The sequence below is a fragment of the Camelus dromedarius genome, chromosome 1 (genome assembly GCF_036321535.1).
Source record: "Camelus dromedarius isolate mCamDro1 chromosome 1, mCamDro1.pat, whole genome shotgun sequence".
Taxonomy (NCBI): Eukaryota; Metazoa; Chordata; class Mammalia; order Artiodactyla; family Camelidae; genus Camelus; species Camelus dromedarius.
In genome coordinates, this window is record NC_087436.1 from 108807922 (window position 1) to 108828628 (window position 20707).

Sequence of the window (20707 nt, forward strand, 5' to 3'; positions counted from 1 at the left end):
ATTTTTTGAGGGACTGTATGTGGCAAGCATGACTCTGGACATTGGCTTTATAGGGAGGAATAGGGTGTATCAGTTCACTGCCTTCATGGAGCTTACATGGGAGGAGAGGCTAAAACATGAAAACCAAGATAATCTCAGGAACTGATGAGCATTATGAAGGCAGAAAGCCTATGGTAATACGATGGAAGCTGAATGCAAGCAGGGGAGATACTTTGCTTCATTGATGAGTGACATTTGAGACCCTAAAACCAGAGAAGGCTGGTCGCTAGAGGGTCTGAAGTGGTCCAAGGAAGAGGTAACGGCAACTGCAAAGGTTCTAAGGAGCAAAGCAGTATAATTTATTCACATACAGAGAGAAAGGCCACTGTGATCTTCAGAAAAATGGGTGGTTGTCGGGATTAAACAAGATAACTCATGCAAAGTACTTAGTGCATGAAACATCACGAGTCTGTATATATGACAAGTGTTAACTCAGCTGATACTCCCCACCACCTTCTGAGGCAAGTGTAGGAATTCCCCCCCATATAATTGCTGGTAAAACTGAGGCACAGACAAGCAAAGCGAGTGTCCCTGTTGGCAGAGCTGGGAGTCGGACTCCAGAAACTCCTGTCTTCATCGCTTTGTCAGACTGAGCTGCATCGGCTACCTCTGATATTGACTGAGGAAGCCTGGGTTTCATTCCAGCTTCTGAGCTGTGTGATTCTGCACAAATCATTACAGTCTTTTCACACAGCTGTCTCAGTTGTGAAATGGGGATGTAAGTCCCAGCTTCCTGGAGGCAGAGAGCCAGACCTAATGCTTTCCCTTGGTCCAGTGGTACAAATATACTTCTTGAATAATTTATCAAATGATTGTATGATATGAGACTGTCACCTCAGTAGATGAAGTCTTACTGGAAAAACTCAAGGGAGGAGTGAAGGGCACTTTTTCGAGATTGGCATATGGGAAAGTCCATGTGCCAACTGAGCCAGAGTCTGTCTAAGGATGTGGTCATTATACTTTAAATATTATTATATATCCTATAATGGTAATAGCCTATTAGTATAAGAGTATAGCTTATTTTATATGTGAGGAAACAGATCTGGAGAAGGGAGATCATTTGCTTGCTCAAAATCACAAAGCTATAAAAAAAAAAATCAGGAATGAGAGGCTTGACTCCAAATCCAGTACTTTCTAACACTGACATTCTATGATTAGGTATTGGTCAGGGTCTAGGCAGAAAACACAAGGCACACATAATGGGGCAATGCATGGGAGTTTAATGAAGGGACTGTTTGCAAAGATGTGGGCAGGGTTTCTGGACCCAACAAGGCTGATGATGTACCCAGGGCTAGGGGACCTATAGGATCAGTGACAGTTCTCAGAGTCAGTCACACTGCTCTTCTTCTTGTAAGATTTGTTCTCAACTCCGTGATATCTTGGAGGCTGACAACTGGCTTATAGATGTATGTTGATATTGAATAGATAATTGTAGGATTAAGGAATTTAGCTATTTCATGAATGGCTTAAAAAACTAAAAATAGAACTACGATATGATTCAGCAACTCCACTCCTGGGTATATATCCAAAGAAAACAAAAACACTAATTTGAGAAGACACATGCACCCCAAAGTTCATAGCAGCATTATTTACAACAGCCAAGATATGGAAGCAGCCTGTGCCCATCAACAGATATATGGATAAAGAAGATGTGTTGTGTGTATATATATAATGGAATATTACTCGACTGTAAAAAAGAATGAAATCTTGCCATTGACAACAACATGGACAGACTTGGAGGGTCTTATACTTAGTGAAACAAGTCAGACAGAAGAAGAAAAATACTGTGTGTTTTCACTTATATGTGGAATCTAAAAATTAAAACAAATGAACAAATACAGCAAAACAGAAATAGACTCACAGATACTGAGAACAAACAAGTTGTTACCAGCAGGGAGAGAGGTGGAGGATAGGACACAATAGGGGAAGGGGATTAAGAGATACAAACTACTAGGTTTAAAATAAATAAGACACAAGGATGTAATGTACAACACAGGGAAAATAGTCAATATCGCATAATAATTTATATGGAATATAATCTATAAAAATATCGAAGCACTCTGTTGTATACCTGAAACTGATATAATGTTGTAAGTCAACTACACTTCAATTTCAAAAAAAAAGAAGGAAGTCCCTAACTTCTATACTCTATGTAAGCACAAATACTTTTTCTTTGAAAAATAAATGCCATCAAGTCTGTGGCTGTGTCTCCTCACTGGATGATTCTGAGTCACTCACTTTATCTCTCCACGCCCCAGTTAATTTTTTCTAAAGTAATTGTTTCCCTATTTATTCAAAGGATATTATGGAGACAAAAAGCTTACTAAATAATAGTCAGGAGCTAATGCAAAAGATAAAATATAGAACACTTGATTATATGTATGCTTATATTTATATGCATGTTTTATCTAAATTTACTTCATAATAACATCTACCCAATAAAAGCTCAGTGGCCTCATTCAATCAAAAGAATTGATTCACTAAATTAAAGCTTCATCCAGGGGTTTTTGTTGTTGATCTGAACAGACACAAGAGGGCAAATGCGACAAGGTTATTGTGAGGCCAGACGACTCAAAACTAACTGATAAGTTACCATCAATATTTGCCTTGTGTTATTGCAAAGCACAGTTTCCTAACTTGCTTTCAGATTTTTGGTGTCAAACACGGCATAACATTTCAGTGTGTTCTGTTTTTCCTGGTGGCATATTGATCGTGGAAAGTTTTTGATGCCTCTCTTGGCACAGAAAGCATCAGCATTTGGCTGTTGGAGTACTTGTTTTTCAAAAGTGAGTTGAACTGCCAACATGCTGCCAATTAAAAATACAACAGTAACCTCCAGGAAAATTTTTTAAAGTTTTAACCTTCTGAAAATTAATTAATCTCATACTAGCTCCTTAGTGACTTTAGCTGAAAGCTCTAACCTGGGCATGTAGTCAAGAAGAATCTTTGGAGGAACAGATGCATAACCTGTGAAGGTCTGTAAGCTTAATTTGCAAGTAGCATGGCCCTTCAATGTCACCATACGTATGAATTCCAAAAAAATGTAATTTTCAGATTCTCAGATGTTGTTTTTATTTATTTAACAAGTTTCTAGCACTTACTATGTGGTTGGTGCCATTCTAAGAGTTTTGGACAGTTCTAAGTCATTACATCCTAAAAATTACCCTATAAAATGGACACAATTATTTCAGTCGTACAGGATAGAAGACTGAGGGATGAGAGGTTAAGGAATTCACCTGAATTACATCATCAGTTAGAGGGGGAGGGGGAGGGAGAGCGGTGACCCTGGAAATGGAAATCCAGAGTTTTTGTTCTTTACCATTTCTCTAGTTGTGTGTATCGTATTGGTCATTTTTACATGAAAACAAGGCTGAGTCTTTTTTTCCACTTATCTGCTTAACATAGGACACCCTTGTACAGCTCATATTGTCCAGAAAGGTTGTGGTAGCCCCTTGAATGACTTATTTCCCCTCTCTGGACCCCAGTCTCACCACCTACAAATGAGAAGCAGAGCCTGGGCTTCAGCCTTGCGTTGTGGGAGCCAATGAGATGATATTTCTTATTTCTGGCTCTGACAATGACAGCTGTTTCAAAGCTAGTGCAAAACTTACTCCTTTCGTAGGACTTCACCACCCATGAGAAGGAGGGAGTAGGGAAATTTAGACATGCTGCTTAACCCAGATTTAATATTAATTGACACCCTCATTTACTTATCGTAAACAATGTGTTTTCCTAATCAGAATATTTGTCCATCCCTTCGTATAGGCGTCTACAAGTCTTAGAATCTTTCCTATTGCTTATCTCATTTCATCCTCACAAAACTCCTGGGAGAATGACAGAGCAGAGGGGTTGAAGTCTCTGTTTAGCAAACTAAAAAATGGAGAGATTAAATGGCTTGTCCAAAGTTACACAGGTATTCAGTGACAAAACAGAAAGATAGACGTTCTTTGTTCTGGCCCATCATTTTTCTGCTAGACATCCTCATTAAATCATGAATGAGTCTTAGTACAGGAAGGCTGGAGGCAGGGGGTCCCAGGACAGCTGGTTTCTATTGGCAGGTTTAGTATGTTGGCACTTTGATGCAGCATACACTTACAGAGCATCCACTATTTGAAAAGTAATAGTGCCAGGAACAGGGAAACACTATAAATCACTGTGTCTGAAGGCTGACATCGTATAGAAATAAACAAACATGTACAAAAATCATTCGGACGCAATGAATACAAGTAAAGTGCTGTGAGAGGCAGCACTGGAGATGTATTAGGGTTAAGAAGAGTGATAACTCTAGGAACAGCTTATTTGGTTAAAATCCTGGTTCCGTGACTGACTAGCTATAGAAAAGTTTGCTTACCCTTTCTGAGCTTCATTTTCCCACCTTCAAGGTGAAGATAATAGTAGCAAAAATTATATGTTTGTGTAGAAGATTAAGTGAGCGTGTGAAGTGTTTACAGCAGTGACTGGCTAGTAAGTGCTGGCTGCTGGTGCTATGTTTCTCCCCCTACTTGTGATGATCATGGAGCTACAGCCACAGGGATGAGGTCGAATCTCACCAGGCACATTTCACAAAAAGGTAGTATTTCAGCAGGGCCCTTTGGAGAAGAATTATTTCACAAGAGGGAGAAAAAGCCGAAGGAGCAGGCTAAATCAAGAGTAAGATGGTCAGAGTGAGAAGTAAGAGAGAGAAGCAGTCAGAAAAGGTGAGCTGGGACCAGAGTTTGAAGGTTCTTACAGCCAACACAAGGCTGGTTCTCTGCAGTAAAGTGAGGCAGTGGGGAGTCAGCCAAGGTTTTTATTTATTTTTCTTTATTTCAGTTTCACTGAGTTATAATTGTACATATCAAATTTCAAGATATTTAAAGTGTACATTGTGGGGATTTGATATTCGTATCCATTGTAATAGGAATCCTCCCATGTAATTAATCAGTACATCCATCACCTCACATATTTATCTTCTTTTTGCTGAGAATATTTAAGTTCTACTTTCTTCAAAAATTTCATTTATACAATACAGAGTTATCAGCTATAATCACCAAGTTCCACATTAGATCCTCAGATCTGATTCATCTTATAGCTGAAAGACTGTACACTTTTACCAACCTCTCCCTACTTCCCCCACACCCCAGACCCTGGCAACCACCTTTCTCCTCTCTGTCTGTGAGTTTGACTTTTTTCATATTCCACATTTAAGTGGTGCCAGGCAGTATTTGTCTTTCTCTGTCTGGCTTATTTCACTTAGCACAGTCCCTCAAAGTCCATCCCTATTGTCACAAATGGCAGGATTTCCTTTTTTCTGATGGCTGAAGAATATTTCATTGGATGTATATAACCACATCTTCTTTATCCATCCATCCACTGATGGACACTTAGGTCGTTTCCATTTCTTGGCTATTGTGAATAATGCCTCATTAAACATGGGAGTGCAGGTGTCTCTTTGAGACCCTGTTTTCATTCCTTTTGGATGTAGACCCACCCAGAGGTGGGATTGCTAGATCAAAATGAAAACTGATTCTTTGTCTTGATTAGGTTTTGAGATGACTAGAGCCAGCCAGTAGGCAAGGGAGCTGGGACACAAGTTCAACTTTAGCAGGGTCGGTGGTGAACTTGAAGTCAGAGGAAAGAACAGCAAGAGCTCAAAAGCAACGTTTGAAGAGAAGACACAGACAAGTTCTCCACAATGTCAGCAAAAGCTAGTTTCTGAATCAAGGAACAACTAAACCTCAGGGTGAGAAAATATTACAAAAATAAATCAGGAACAGGTAAATTGCTGAAGGAGAGAAAAGAGAAAACAGGGAACTCAGTTGGGAAACTGCCTAAAAATCTTATGCAAGAAACAATATAAGCAGCTAGCTCTTACTGAGCACAACACGATTCTAAGCCTTCACAATTATTGTAAATATGTCATACAAGCTTATAAAGAAAGCACAGTTATAATCGCCGTTTAGGTGAGACAACCAAAAGACATTAAATCTCTAACCCAAGGTCTCACCGTTACTTAGTGTCTCAGGAGGGATTTGACCTTGAACAGTGTGATGCCAGAGCTTAGGGTCTTCACCACTAGACTCCCCTCCCTATAGGAGAGGACAGAGACCTGCACGTAAGGCAACAGTGGCGAGAGGGAAAGGACTGATTTGAAACCCAGGGTGAAGTTGTGACTGGAAACACTGGGAAACAGTTTTGGTACTAAGTCAAAGATAGGAAAAGGACGCAGCCATTCCACCGAAAGGACAATGGTGACATTAAGCAGGATAAGAAGCAGAGACGGCCATGAAAGCGAGCTAAGAAAAGATGGCAGTAGTTTTATTTCAGACACATTCGCTTAAAGTGTCCAAAGAAAACGAGCCATTCTTGAGAAAAGCTTTATTGTGGATGTGTTTTTTTCAGGTTACCTGTGTGATGAAGTCTTTTGTTTCTCATTTGATTTTTCCACTATTTTCTTTACTGTTAATTTGGGGCAAAAGAGGGTAGAGTGACGACTACCTATAAGACTACATCAAAATTTAGACAAACAGAAGTTTTCTTTTTTTATTAATGATTTTATGATTGGTCACTCATGCCATTTCTAATAGGAGTCATAAATACCTATTTTCCATTTGCGTTGACCTTGAAGTAATGCACACAGTGCTGGTTTCTGTTGGTTTCCTGTAGACACTGAAATGGGAACCTAACGCTTCAAGCAGACTTAATTTTACACTCCACCAGGTCTATAAAATACAGAGCATTGCTATGTTATCTGCTTAGATTGCAAGGTTAAAGTTTAACTTTCTTAGTTGCAAATTGCCTTCTTGCCAGGGGATACTATAGAGCAGCAAGTGTGATGGGCAAAAGTTTTGTTTTGTTTTGTATTTGTTTGTTTTTAGAAGCACTGACCCATCTCTGCTTGCAAGCTTTCAGAAAAGAAAAAAAAAAAAGAAAGAAAGAAAAACAGGTAGACAAGTTCTAGAGATGAACTGAAAGAGGAAGCTTTCATCTTTCTGCAAAACACTCTCATTGGAGACTTGGGTAGAACAGTTCCAAGTAGCTTGTAGTGTTCTCTGAATCTGCTTGGAGGTAGACATATTCTCCAGTAAGTGTTCTTGGAGGTAATAAAAATCACACTTAATTCATCTCAATGTCAGTGTAAAATTAACTCATGCTTTAGGTGAGCCAGTGTCAGAGGGATCGATGGCAAGACCATCATCATCCTCGTGGCAGAAAGCATGCACTGTGGGTTTTTGTGATGCGCCAGACCTTATTCCACTTAATCTTCAGAGTTTTTGTTAGAATGCTATTATTATCTCCATTTCACAGCTGAGAGGACTGAGGATTTGAGGTTTCCAGTGACTTGAACTGAGGCAGGGAGTGACTAAACACCTTGCCTAAGGCTGTACAAGCATCAGAAAAGGAATTCAAACTCCAGAAAGGTAGTGACAGAGCCCTACTCCTGAAGATTCTAGAACAAAGCCTTGCTAGGAAGCATGAAATGACCATTCATAACCATAAGTGTTGTCTTTTACTGATCGGTTACTGCATATCAGTAAGTGATTCAAGCAATCTCTCAAAACAATTTTATGAACTTGAAACAAATATTATCTCTAGTCAGAGATGTTTAAATTAAAGCTTTGGTGAGGTAAAACCCATTGTCCAGTGTCAGAACTGGGACATAGACCCAGAAAAAAAAAAATGGAGATACTGAATAATTTCCTGGAATGAGTGACTCTAGGCACTGTTCTGCTTTATCATGTTAAGAGTGACAGTAGACAATACTGTAGTTAATACTGGTACAAATAATGACCATAACACTATGATTGAGTGTTTACTGCGTGCCAGACACGTGCCATCTCATTTCATGCCCAGTCACCCTATGCCACAATACTGGGTACAATTTCATACTCATTTTTATAGCAGTGAACATAGGGAGCACACAGGCAGAGAACGTTTTACTGACTTATCCTAGTCACACAGTAGATGTCCAACCGACATTTGGACAATGCAATCTAACTTTCCCTGAACCAAGAAAGTAGCTTAAACCCAGAAGGAACATAACAAAACCCAGATCGCTGCTCAGTTTTCCTAATACCCTGTTTTAAACATGGTCAGGATGGATAAATGTTCCACAGCAGAATATTAGTCCATCTCTGCTTTTAGCTCAAAAACACCCCCCTCCCAATATACCACCAAGAATTTATTATCACTAAATTCACACAGATTACTTTTAATTCCCTAGGTAATGGATTCTATTTATTTACTGTCCACCTTCTAAAGCAACACATAATGTGGTGATATCTTATGAATCAGGCATTGTATTTAGCGTAAATAAAGGTTCCAAATGTTTATTCCCAATAGACTTTAGATGTAACACTTTAAAATTAAGAATCTTTTAGAAATGTATCACCTCTGTGTTAACATCTGAAGCAAAGTAAAATGATGAAAGCTTCTCCCTTAAAGATTAAAGAGCGACATTTGGTCACTGGCTCTTTTATTGTTATTATTAATTTGCTGTAATACGCTTCTGCTCCTTTTCAGCTTTATGTTCCCTCCTTTGTTCTCAGGTAATCAGCCATCACTTCTAGACTTTACAGTCAGTGAACTTGGGTTTAAGTCCTAAATCTGTATCTTCCTATTTATTTGTCCTTCGTAATTTACAGCCTCCCTTCCAACACGGATTTCCTGGTCTGTAAAAGCAAGGTGACAGTGTCCGATCACAGAGTGATCGTGATGGTTAGCTCTAATAACAAACGTGAAAGTAACTTTGTTTACTACAAGGGGCGGCCAGCAGACGTCAGGTGCTAGTCCTGCGGCTCATTGGCTACTCCTAGTGTGCGTCCCTCCTCCCCCGGCCCACCTGCTCCCAGTGTGGAGTCAGAAGCTTATTAAAATGTGAATGCCATGAGGGTAGGGACACTCTTACTGATAAAGGACATTTTGCTACTAATTTTCGGCTTCTTGGTTGGGTCTATCATTTTTGGACATTTTGGGCCATCATTCTCCCTTATTTTCTATGGGAGACAGAACAGGAGAACAGTTAATTTCGTAAACCCAGGAACCAGACTTCCCAGAGTTCATACCCTGGCTTTGCTGCTTTGTGACCGACCACGGGGAAGTCACTTAATCTCTCTGTGCCAGCATCTGCACCCACAGAACAAGACAGAGCATCCACAGGACACGAGTCGGGATTTTACCAGTTAGTGTATGTGAAGTGCTTGCATAGAACAAATGCTATAGAAAGTGGCTTGCTATTATATTAGATTTTTAGGGCAAACAGGAGACAGTCTATCGAAGTTCAAGAAAAACTCTTGTTAGAACATTTGGAATTGCATCAGCTATGACCGGCTATCTTCATCTCTGTCCATGTTTCACTGCTTTTTTATCTTCTCTTTGATCATTGTCCTTCTCAGCCGTTGACTTTCCTGACTAGAATGTCAACCTTTTTGGTCTGCCTTTATGTGAAAGTTCGATCATATTCCTTGTTCCTTCTCCCCTTACCCTGGCATTTCTATTGTAGATTTTCTCTTTGTGTTTAATGGCCGGCAATTTAATTTTTATTTCCCTCATTTACCGAAAAGCAAGCTATACCCTACCACGTATGAAATAATAGCTTCTATCATAAGAGGCTATTCATGGCTTGCTGTAGTAATAATATAGTTCATGCTAACAACAAGCATTCCAATTAGGTGATTATATTTTAAAATCTCAGCTTGTGTGAAGAGTTATTTATGTTTATAAATAAGGCAGAGACAATCTACTCACAAGTGGTGCGAGAAATAGCTTCAGCAATTTTTCTCTGAGTAGTTATGTTTTATAAGTGATTGAATTCAATCATGAAATTGCAAAGCAATTCAAGTTCTGGAATGGAAATTGCACTGTCATTGCCAACAACCACCTCTAACAGAAGACATTCAAAGTAATTGTCCGTTTTCAAGGTACTTTTCATTTTCCTGCTGCTATATGTACAATAAATAGGATAAAGTACTACCAATAAAGGGCTTTGGGGTCCTAACATGATTTCAGGGCCAGAGTTGAAGAAAGACGTCTGACTAACAAACATTTGGAGGCTCCAGTGGTTCAGAGTGGTCTGGGAAGAGCTGGGACTCCCGCAAGGCTTCAGATGGGTTGACTGCTTTCTGTTCGTGGGCTGTGCGTGATCAGCTTGGAGTTAATAGTTCACATACTCTCCTTGTGCACCTGAGAACAGCTCCTGGTGGACGGTGGGTGGGTGGGTGGTTGTGAAGACAGGAGGCGTCAACAGGGCTCCCAGGACTTCGCATTCTTGGACTGAACATTTAAATTTGGCAAAATTTGAAAAGTTGCTTGCAGGGCTTGGCCCAAGTTTCAACTCTCCACCCAGAGAAGTCAAATGATAAAGCAAGAAGGAAGACAGGTTGGTGTCAGCTCCCGGCTCCCCCATGATCCACTGTGCAGTTGTGCAAACTTGAGCAAATTCCTTAACCCTAAAAACCAGTTTCCTCAGCTGGTTATAATTCCAACCACTTTGAGCATCGGGAAGGGTGGGACTAAGAAACAGAGTTTTCTGAGTAGATGGTGTCTTAGCCAGGCCTGTCCAAGCTTTCAGAAAAGAGAAGGAAAGGGGAAGAAGAAATTCCATAGGTGTCATGAAAAATAGCTTTGGAAATCTCCTTCCAGGCAGCTTTATCTTTGTCATGATGTGTTACACTTAAGTATTAAACAGACAGTAGCATCTCCTCCTTGTTGCAGAAGTTCTCAGGAGTAATTTCCAACACTATAGCCGAGAGTCTTCCATCATCACTTAGTGTAAAGCTAAAACCTGGAGCAAAATTTGTCAGCTCCTCTTCTAATACCTGTCACTGGGCTAAGCTTCTACATATTTAACCATGTGTGTCATTAGAAGGTAATCATCCTCATCGTGATGTTATTGCCATGCAGATCAAGTCACTAGTAATCCAACTGAATTTGGGGTAAACATTAGAAGTCAAGACACAGAAAGTATTTTTATAAATGAGATAAAGCAATATAAGTCAAGCCAGCTGAATCTTTGGCTAGACAAATCAATTTCAGCTCCAACAGAATTTTTAAGTCATAGGATTTATGATTTTTTATGAAGAAAATGTATAATATTTTTAAAGAACGATCACGCTGTACTGAGACATGGACCTCTTGTAGACAGACCCAAGACGACGGGGATGCTTCCATTAGTTAGTCACTGATTTCACATCTTTTTTAATTGAGCACATTTAGTGTGCCAAATTCAATGCTGTTGGGCCGAGCTAGCCAGTAGTCTGGCAGGCCCCAGGCAGAAGAACGTGGCTGCAGTCTCACAATGTCCCCTGCTATGATAAGGCAGGGACTCATCTCTGAACCCGCTTCCTGAAAAGAGTGACAGTATTCTTCAGAAAACAGTTGTATTGCAGTATTACAGGCCTTGTTTCCAAGTTTGCGTCTTAGGAAGGCAGGCCTCACTCTCATCTGTGTAAAGCAAGGTGTTCTGCACTTCTGTTCTAGGGGATATGATTTGACCTCAGACAGAGTTCAATTTGCATTATTTTGAGTTAGGCTGTAATAAGCTTCTACTGTATTTTAAGAGAAGTTGGGAGATGTGAGAGAAAGGTGCCTATTTTTAAAACGCATTCTGTCATTCCCAGGTGATTTGAATTCCAATTTCTAGCCCAACTGTGTCATGGCCTGAGGGGACTGTTGACTCAGACAGAGGACATCCTTGGCCCTGAGAGACTGAGATCTAAGGAACAAAGAATAAAAAGAGACAGTCAGGAAGCTCAAGGGTGTCTGGGTTTTGCAATTTGTCATCTGATTAAAATGAAATCTGTTAGAAGACACATGAATTAAAATACTAGTTGTATTTAGTTTGTCTCAGAATGCAAAAAAAGTAGCATTGGATGAGCAGTGCTATTCCAGGAGCAGGACACCTGCGTAGTTAGTTGCATGTGGACAGAGCCCTGAAGATGATCCAGGAGGTCAGAGTGCCACCTGGTTCTGTTTTTAATCCTACTTAGCCTTGAGGAACCCAAATTTCTCAGTGGTGAAAGGCAGAAAAGCCAACAACTCCAGCAACTTTTCGTGTTCTCTCCAGCTCTGTGAACCCATCACTTCCAAACCTTATTCTGCATATTTCTAATCAGTACCTCGTTGACCGCCACCATAGCGATCTCAAAGCCCCCAGGCACATTTCTCCAGAGCAGGGGCGTATTCAATGGCTGCCTGGTTTGTGATTTAAAATATTTTGTCTCCCAAATCTCTTAAAACATCCTATTGATTAAGCTCATGATTTTTGATATTAAAAAACCAGAAATCAAATTCCAGCTCTGTCACTTACTAGCTTTGTGACCTTGAGTAAGTTATTTACACTCTGTGAGTCCCAGTTTATTCCTTGTAAAATAAAGGCAATAATACATATCTCACAGGATTTTTGTCAGTATTAGAATGAGATAATATACAGTCAGGCTTAGAGCAAAATCTCTGTAGAGGTTGGAGGGTTTTATTAACAATTTCAGCAGGATGTTTAGAAAGTTGGGTTTTAGGGTGCCAGAGAGAGCTGCCTGCTTCATTACTAACTAGTCATCTGAGCTTGAACAAGTTACTTGGATTCTCCAAGTCTCAGTTTTCTCATCTTTGAAAGGGGATGATAACCGCTGTCTTGAAAGGCATTGTGAAGATGAAAGGATGTGATTGGCTAGCAGGCTTCTCAGCGCTTGCTGGGCCAACTGTGAATAGCGAGACCTGCTTTTACTGGTGTTACACGTCTTTTGAATATAGGTGCAAGGATTAGTCAGCTCAGGCTGCCATAAAAAATGCCACAGACTGGATGGCTGAAACAATAGAAATTTATTTCTCACAATTCTGGAGGCTGGAAGTCCAAGCTCAGGGTTCCGTCTGAGTTGGTTTCTCATAAGACCTCTTTCCTTGGTTTGCAGATGATTGCCTTCTTGCGGTGTCCTCACATGGCCTCTCCTCTGCCCCTGTGTGTCCCAGGGGCCTCTCTCTCTTCTTATAAAGACACCATTTGTATTGGATTAGGATCCCACCCTTACAACCTTATTTAACTTTAATTGTCTTCTTAAAGGTCACATCTCCAAATTCAGTCATATTGGGAGTTAGGCCTTCAACAAAAAAATTTTAGGGGGACATAATTCAACTTATAACAAGGCCAGAAGTCAGATTGCAGTAGATTAAAAAGAGAACAGGAGGTAGGAAATGGACCCAGCAGATATAGTCAGCTTCTCTGAGACGTTTGACAGTGCAAGAGAAGAGAGGAGATAAAAATGTTATTTTCAATCTTTGTTATTTCTGTTAGTACTGAGAGTTTGGCAGAGTAGGAAAACACATGAAGTTTGGCATCAAAGACTCGAGTATAAATTCAGCCTCTGTTTTCTCCGCTATGTGACACCTGGCCACTCATTCCTTCACCTCTGTAAGATACTCAGTATCCATATATGAAAAAAATGGACAATTACATCTCATTGTAGATTTATTGTGAAGATTAGAATTATATCAGTAGTGCACCCAGCCTATCTCCTGGCATATTGCAGGAATTTAATAAATGTTAAGCACTGTATTAAAAGAAAAAAAAAAACACCCCAAAGTGCACACTTTTAAGTGGTGGCGGAGTCCCATCATGAATTTCGCATCCTCTGCAGAATCCTGCTGTGCTCTCAGGCTTTCCCTCCAGGATCGGAGTCCTGATTGCGTTAGGTGGTGTTTCTTTTTTAAACTTATATGCTGGTGATTGCTGATGATTTCAGGTATGTTTTTAGAGCTTGTCAGCCTTCTAGAAATAGAAACAGCCCTTGGAAAGGTAGGAATCATTAAGAAGTAAGATACCAGTCAGCTAGGAAAACAAGAGAGTCCCCAGGCAGACACTTGAAGGATGGTGCTTTGAAAATCGCATGTGATGCTCATTCTATCGCACATTCTTGATACAATCACACTGACCCTCCGGCCCTGGGTCTTTTGTCTCAGTCTTAGCGTCTGCAAGTCTGCAGTAGTTGGAGGGGGAAACTGGGTTGGTAGGTTCAGGCTGCTGTGTGGTTACAAAGGCTGAGCAATTCAGATGCTGTTTTGTTTCTTAGCAGTGGACGGGTCATTAGGTCTAGTGGAGGTTATGCTGTGATTGAAAAAATGCTCAGAAAATCTCACTAAAATTCCCTTTACTTTTGTCTATGCTGTGTTTCTCGGAACAAGGCATAGAGAACACTGTGATACCAAAGACGGCGTTATTCAAGGTCCATCAATGGTCCACAAACCTCAGTTTGAGAAATAATTTTCTATTCTGCAGCTAAGGTTTCCGGGGCTCCAGAGGCAGGGGGACTTCGGCAGCAACGTCGCTTGTTTATTGACTCATGTCTTCATTCATTCCCCAGTTAATTCTTGAGCAACTGTGGGGTATGAGGCGCTATGTTAGGTCCAGAGGACGTACAGACCTGTAGGACTTTGCCCATCTTCATGGAACTCACAATGGGGAAGACAGGCCTGAACAGATCATAACATAATTAATGATTTACAGGCTAGCTGAGAAGTAGGGGGGGTGTGAGAACTCTGACTGGGGGCCCATCAGTAGCTCTGCATGGTGGGGCAACTGGAAAGGCTTCAGACAGAAGGCAGGAGTATTTGAATCAGATCATAAAAGACAGGTGTATTTCAACAAGAGGAAAAAAGGAAAGAGAATATTTTAAGTTGAGGAAATTATACTGTAACTGATTCAAAAAGAAGCTCAATCAAGATGCTCTGCAAGAAAGTAGTCTTTCCCTCCATCGTAGTCTATTTCTATCAGGTCAGTCCCATGGCATTTATTTCTGCACCAGCAACTACAACAAATAACTTCAACACAGCCCAGTGCACTGGATCGACAGAAATCTTAGGGACGCCATTTTCCTTCATCCTCTCAAGCTCAGGACCCATTGAATAGAGTCAACCCATTCATTCCAGTGAACAAAAAATAAAATGGGTGAAACTCCATTTTAGCTTTTTCAATTCTCCCCGTGAAGCGCAGCCCGAGGTCAGTTTGTTAACGCCAAGCTGCCTTTTCTCGGCTACTTCCAGCCCTTTGCACGTCCTTTAGATACAGACCCCACTTAGTTCCTTGTCGCTTTTATCCTTGTCAGCTCTGAGCTCATCCTTGGCCTGCCCGTCTTCTCATGGCCCTTTTATTATCCTTATCCGCCCATCACTATTCTGCAGCTTTTCTGGATCACTGTTCCAAAATAAACTATTATAATATGAAAAGTACAAAACAAATGTTTGCTTTTATATCCTCTTCCTCACTTTGACAAATACAACCTTTCCCAGTATTTATTTCATCGTCATTAGTGGTCTTTTATAAACTCCTGAGGGAATTAAGACACACCGAAATCAGGATTCCACTGACCTTTCTTCTCTGCAAAGCCAGCGCTCGGGCCCCTCCCTGCACTCAGTGTGTCAGGGCAGTAAGTAGGTACCGATGTTAGCGAGAGGCAGCATTATTAAATATCAAAAAGGATGTGACTTTTGTGGTCCAAAAAGACTACATTTCCACTGACATCTGAGACGTGGAATGGAGAGTGCATGACCCTGGGGCCAGAGTCGATGAGAAGATGTTCTCATGAGTCTTACCCATCTGAGTTGGGATGTAGTGGAGGGAAGCCAAGGTTTTAGTACTGAGCCTGGATGTTTCTGTTCCTGATAAGTTCCTTGGCTGAAGTGTGGACTGGACTGTGGCAGGAAGATTCCCTTAGGCCTCCATTGGGTCCCCGTGCAAAGCAGCTGAAATTAGCAGCTGAAATTACAAAAGCAGCTTAAGGATGCTGTTCTTTGAGATCTGGGCACCCAGAACCTCATATATCCCAATACATCCCAAGCTGCATTCTGCAGGGCCCTGGGGCATATATGAAGATGTTACCTGATGTTACTTCTGGGGAGAAAGGGTTCTGTGGACAAATCTCCTTTGGGGCCAGTTAGGTTGGACAGAATTCTTTGTTGCAAATCCTGTCAAAACCTTTATATTCCAGTGTTTTGCTCCCAAACTACATTGAACTCTCAGTATTTCTCAAATTTACATGGACACAAAATTCTTTTTTATTTTTATTTTTTTTGCATAGAGCATCTTTGAGAAATTATAGCATAAATATAATTCACAAAGCAAGTACAATATTTTAGCATTTATCCGTAGTTGTGGATTCCCTTATCTGCAAAATAGGTTCTATCCGGAAGTCCCTTCAGGCCCCAGTCCATGCGATGTGCACCCCTGAAGCCTGGATTTATGCCGAACGGGCAGCCGATGACTTCAGGCATTTCAGCACCTGGTGTGATTGCTTTATTTGTAGCTCCAGGTGAAAGATTTGATTTCAGTGGAATCTCTAGAGTGTATTAGAGGAGTCCTATCTCATAGGTGCGTGATACAAGAGTGATACTGATCACAATTAAACTAAAATTCCACTTTTATAACTAGTCCTTGATACATACACACATTTGAGGTTTTAAGATTGTTCATGATTTTTATGCTTTCAAACTGTACTGTAAAATGTTCATATGGTTAATGTCTAAGACTAGAGCATATGAAAAAATATTATGTAGAATTAGCTTAATACTGTAAACTCTGGGAAATGTAAAGACTGTTATTGGCAGTGTGAGAATCCTTCCTCTGGAGAAAGCACAGGCCTTCAGTAAACATTCCCTTCCGTTTTCTGTGTTACTGTGTATCTGGATTGGTGAGTGGTGACTGTCCTTAAGACTTTGCCTTCCCTCCGCAGACAGCGTGGAAGATGAACTGGAGATGGCCACCGTCAGGCATCGGCCCGAGGCTCTCGAGCTGCTGGAAGCCCAGAGCAAATTCACCAAGAAGGAGCTCCAGATTCTTTACAGAGGATTTAAGAATGTAAGAACTTTCTTTTTGATTTTACCTTCACACAGTTCTCAGAGGAGCACTGAGAAGTGAGGGGGAAAAGGGAAACAGTGCAGTTCCGTGAGAGCCTCAGCATGAGTCCCCTTCGCACCCCTCTTCCCTAGATGGGAGCAGTGTCGATATCCACTTGGACTTCGATTCACTTGGGCGCACCGTTGCTCATACAGTGTAGGCGTGCGCTAAGTAATGATGGGGACAGAAGGAAGGTTTACTCAGTTCCTAGTGGGAATTCTTTTTCTTTTTCAGCTACATTGACGTCATTCCAATAAGCTCCTATTGTCTCTTCCTCTGTGAACTGTAGTCTGGTGCTTGACTTGAGTCTTGGCTATAGATCGGGGCCCATCAAGGGACTCCATTCTGATCATTGGAGAAAAGTCCAATTTATGGAAGTTTGATAGTTAATGAAAAACCATGTCACCACTGGCTCTGAGTGACAGGTCCGTAGGCAGTCCCTGCTCTCCATTCTCTGTGATCCAGGTGCACCTATCATGCACCTTCCCAAGTGGATCACCTTCAAAAGGAGTGATAGTCCTTGCACACCAGAGGGTGACGGTGGGGGACAAGGGGTGGGCTGGGCACCACCAGGCACACACTCTTATTGACTCCTTGGTGTGTACTCAGTATTAAGCTACGTACTACAGGGCATTCAAAAGCCGGAGAAGATAAGCTTCTGCTGGAGCTTACAGTCCAAATGGGGAGAAAATGCTTACTGTCATGAATTTATTTAAAAGTAATTTATCCTTGAAAGTATTAAATAGTCATATTTTAAATGGCATACACATCCCCAGAGGTATTGTATTCTTACATATATGTAAACCATGGTTACATATACTATAGGTAGTCCTTGAGAGCCAAATGAAATTGCTTTGATTCCTCCTCAGATCCCCCTCCTTCCAACCCCAATTCCATGGCCTGTAGAAGTCTATGGTGTCCAAAGATTTCTGCTGACTCCAGCCTCTTCAAATCTGTCCACCTTGGTTGCTACCTCTGTCCAACCTCATGCAGATGAGAAACTCATCTTTTGGTATCCACAAAAAAACTTTACTCAGAGAATTGTAACTCTAGTTGCCTTTTCAGAATATTTTTTATAGGGTTCTGGCATGCATACTGCACAAAAACTTCCACCATCTCTCTGACTCCATGGGGCCTCTCTCTATCCCATCTCTGCTCCTCACCACTCCCCTTACCTGGGCTTCCAAAATTTTTCCTTCCATTGCTCCTCTGAAGCCTGGTCCTCTGCTGACACCCAGGCCTTTGTAGGGGTGGACTGGATGGGGAGGGAGGCGATATAAGGGAGATGGGTGCTTACCATCTCGCATCATACATCGTGATGTGTCATCAACCAAGATAACACAAATAAACAAGAATAAAGAGAAAGGGGCTTTGAATATTAGGCCAGAAAATTATTAGTTAAGCCATAGGTGCAGCAGTTTGCAGGCTGCAGAGGGGGAAGCACTTACAGTGAAGTAGCTGCCCTGACCACCAACAGCAGCAAACCACTGAGCAGTGAGGACGGGAAGGGAGAAGAGGTGAAAAAGACCAAGTTTTGGCTGAAAGTAAGTGCTAGGAGAAGGCTCATCATGGAAGAGAACTTCCAGCGCATTCCTGGGAACACCCAAACTTCCTTGCTCTGGTTCAGAGATCTTGTAATAAGCAGACCTTTTCCTGTGTAACACTGGATTACGCATCAGATACAAAACAGCTGTCAAACAAAGAACTTAACCAACCTCTTAGCATCCCTGCGCTCCTCCGCTGTTGCTATATTGTCCCTCCACTGCCTTCACTGTAGGTCTCTCCACTTGGGGTCCAGCTGCCTTTCATGCCATTTGTTGCAAACTGGAGTAATGATCACCACCATCCTTAACCCTCGGGGCCAGCATCTCTGCAGCCTGTCTTCCACAAGCAGCACTTCGTGACAAATTGCCCAGGCTCCAAAATCTGCATTCATGGCTTTGTTTGATTTTTTTTTCCCCTTTTCCTACTTGTCCTCTTTTCTTCCTTTGCTTGTTTTCCCTCTCTTTTCCCAACCCCTTTCCCACCCTTTTGACCTCTTGTCTATTTCTTCGTTCCTCCATCCTCTCCCTCTTCCTTTACTTCCTTTGTCTCTTCTCCTTGTCAGTTCTAGTCTTTCGCTTCTTCCCCTGCCTTCCTTTCCCTATTTTTTTCTCTTCTCTCTGCATTGTTATTCTACCCCATCCCATGAGATAAATTTCCATCAGAACCGAATGTGCCCAAAGCATATTTTATATACTTCTTTAAATGAAATGACTTCACAGTTTGCTCAGAAAATATTAATCAATGTCTCTGATAAATAAAACAAGAGTGGCCCTTTAATTTTTATTGATTTTCCTGTAGTCCCTCTAATAAATATGCCCTAAAATATAGCAAGAAAGGCCCTAGAGCAGGGCAGCAGTGCCCTTATTTTACAGGATGACAGCAATCTGAACCCGCTTAGCATCGAAGAAAGCAAACCAACCACCCTTGGTTTCCTGAACACCAATTATCTCAAGCCCTTAAGATCAAAAAATCATTTTCAGGCAACCAATTGAGATATTCATCTTTAATGAAACCTTTTAAAACTCTCCATATTTTGATTAAATGGATAAACTATTCATCAACATCTTACAAGAAAGTCACACTTACGTGAAATTAGTTGAACTTGGCAAGGCACCCCTTCAAGTAAAGCTTCCCGGAGCCGCCCAGTCTTTTTCCAGTGTTATGTCTCTGACAACATTTCTCCCACATAGACTGTTAATATAAACGGGAAATGGGAGAAGAAGGGGAGAGAGGGTTTCTCAGTCGCTCGCCCTGTCTCACCCACTGAGTCATCCCCACATCTTTATTTCACTTACCACACGCTGACTGAGTTTTCAAACGTAGGCAGCTGATAGAAATGGAGAATGTAACACTGTGTTCCTCGGCCTTTACTGCGCCCCAGAACCACCCGAAGGGCTTGTTGAAGCAGATGGATTGCTGGGTCCCAACCTGAAAGATTATGATTTAGTAGGTCTGCAATTGGGGTGGAGAATTCACCTGCTCATCTGTTCCCGTGACGCTGGTGCTGCCTGGCTGGGAACCACGCTCTGAGAATCACCGACAGAGCGCAGGCACCGCAAACACTGGTGTCCCTCAGACCCCAAATCTTACTCGTTTAGGCAGATTCCGTGGCCTGTGCATCCTTATCTCTACAAATTGGGATGATGATGACTACATTGCATGGGTTTTGTCTTTATTTTGTTCTGTTTCTGTTTTTGTTTAAATAAATGGAGGCAATAAACACGAAGTTCAACAAAAAAGAGTTATTATTAGTGTGGTCCTACATAATCAGCCTCAGCTTGGGTTCCATCCAAGTGCAGTCGTCGTGGTTGGCCTATTCTGTTCCTCCCAGCAGTGTTTCGGGTTTTGAGCCACATAACTATGTATTAAAAAAGATGCAGAAAGATGGAAGATACTAGCTACACATCGGCAGTCTCATGTTACAGTCATCTGGGGAGCTTTAAAAACTACGAATAGCTGGGCACCATGCTTGACCGTTCTGATGTCACTGCTCCCAGAAGAGGCTTGAGCATCAGGATTTATAAAGCCCTCCAGAAATTACTGTGTACAGCCAAGATTGAGAGCCACTGAACTAGATGCGTAAAATCCCAGCCATAAAGGCGCTTCCATCACAAACAGAATCGACCTGCTTGTGATGAGCCCTAAAATGTCAAGTATCAATAGTTCATCTGGCTACACTGGAAACTTAGGAAATCCTCAGTGAGTGGGATGTGTGTGCAGATGGGCAGCCCAGGTCTTACCTGTGATGGTTCTGATTCAGTTAAA

The 20707-nt window shown here is 41.4% G+C and overlaps 1 protein-coding gene across 3 annotated transcripts in view; it reads left to right on the plus strand.

Moving 5' to 3' along the window:
• KCNIP4 (potassium voltage-gated channel interacting protein 4) overlaps positions 1-20707 on the plus strand; it is an 814425-nt gene that overhangs the window by 701266 nt on the left and 92452 nt on the right. For all 3 annotated transcript variants that reach the window (XM_031436708.2, XM_010991042.3, XM_031436695.2), the window contains exon 2: positions 16734-16858. In XM_031436708.2, the coding sequence (XP_031292568.1) occupies positions 16734-16858 (125 nt within the window). The remainder of the gene's footprint in view (positions 1-16733; positions 16859-20707) is intronic.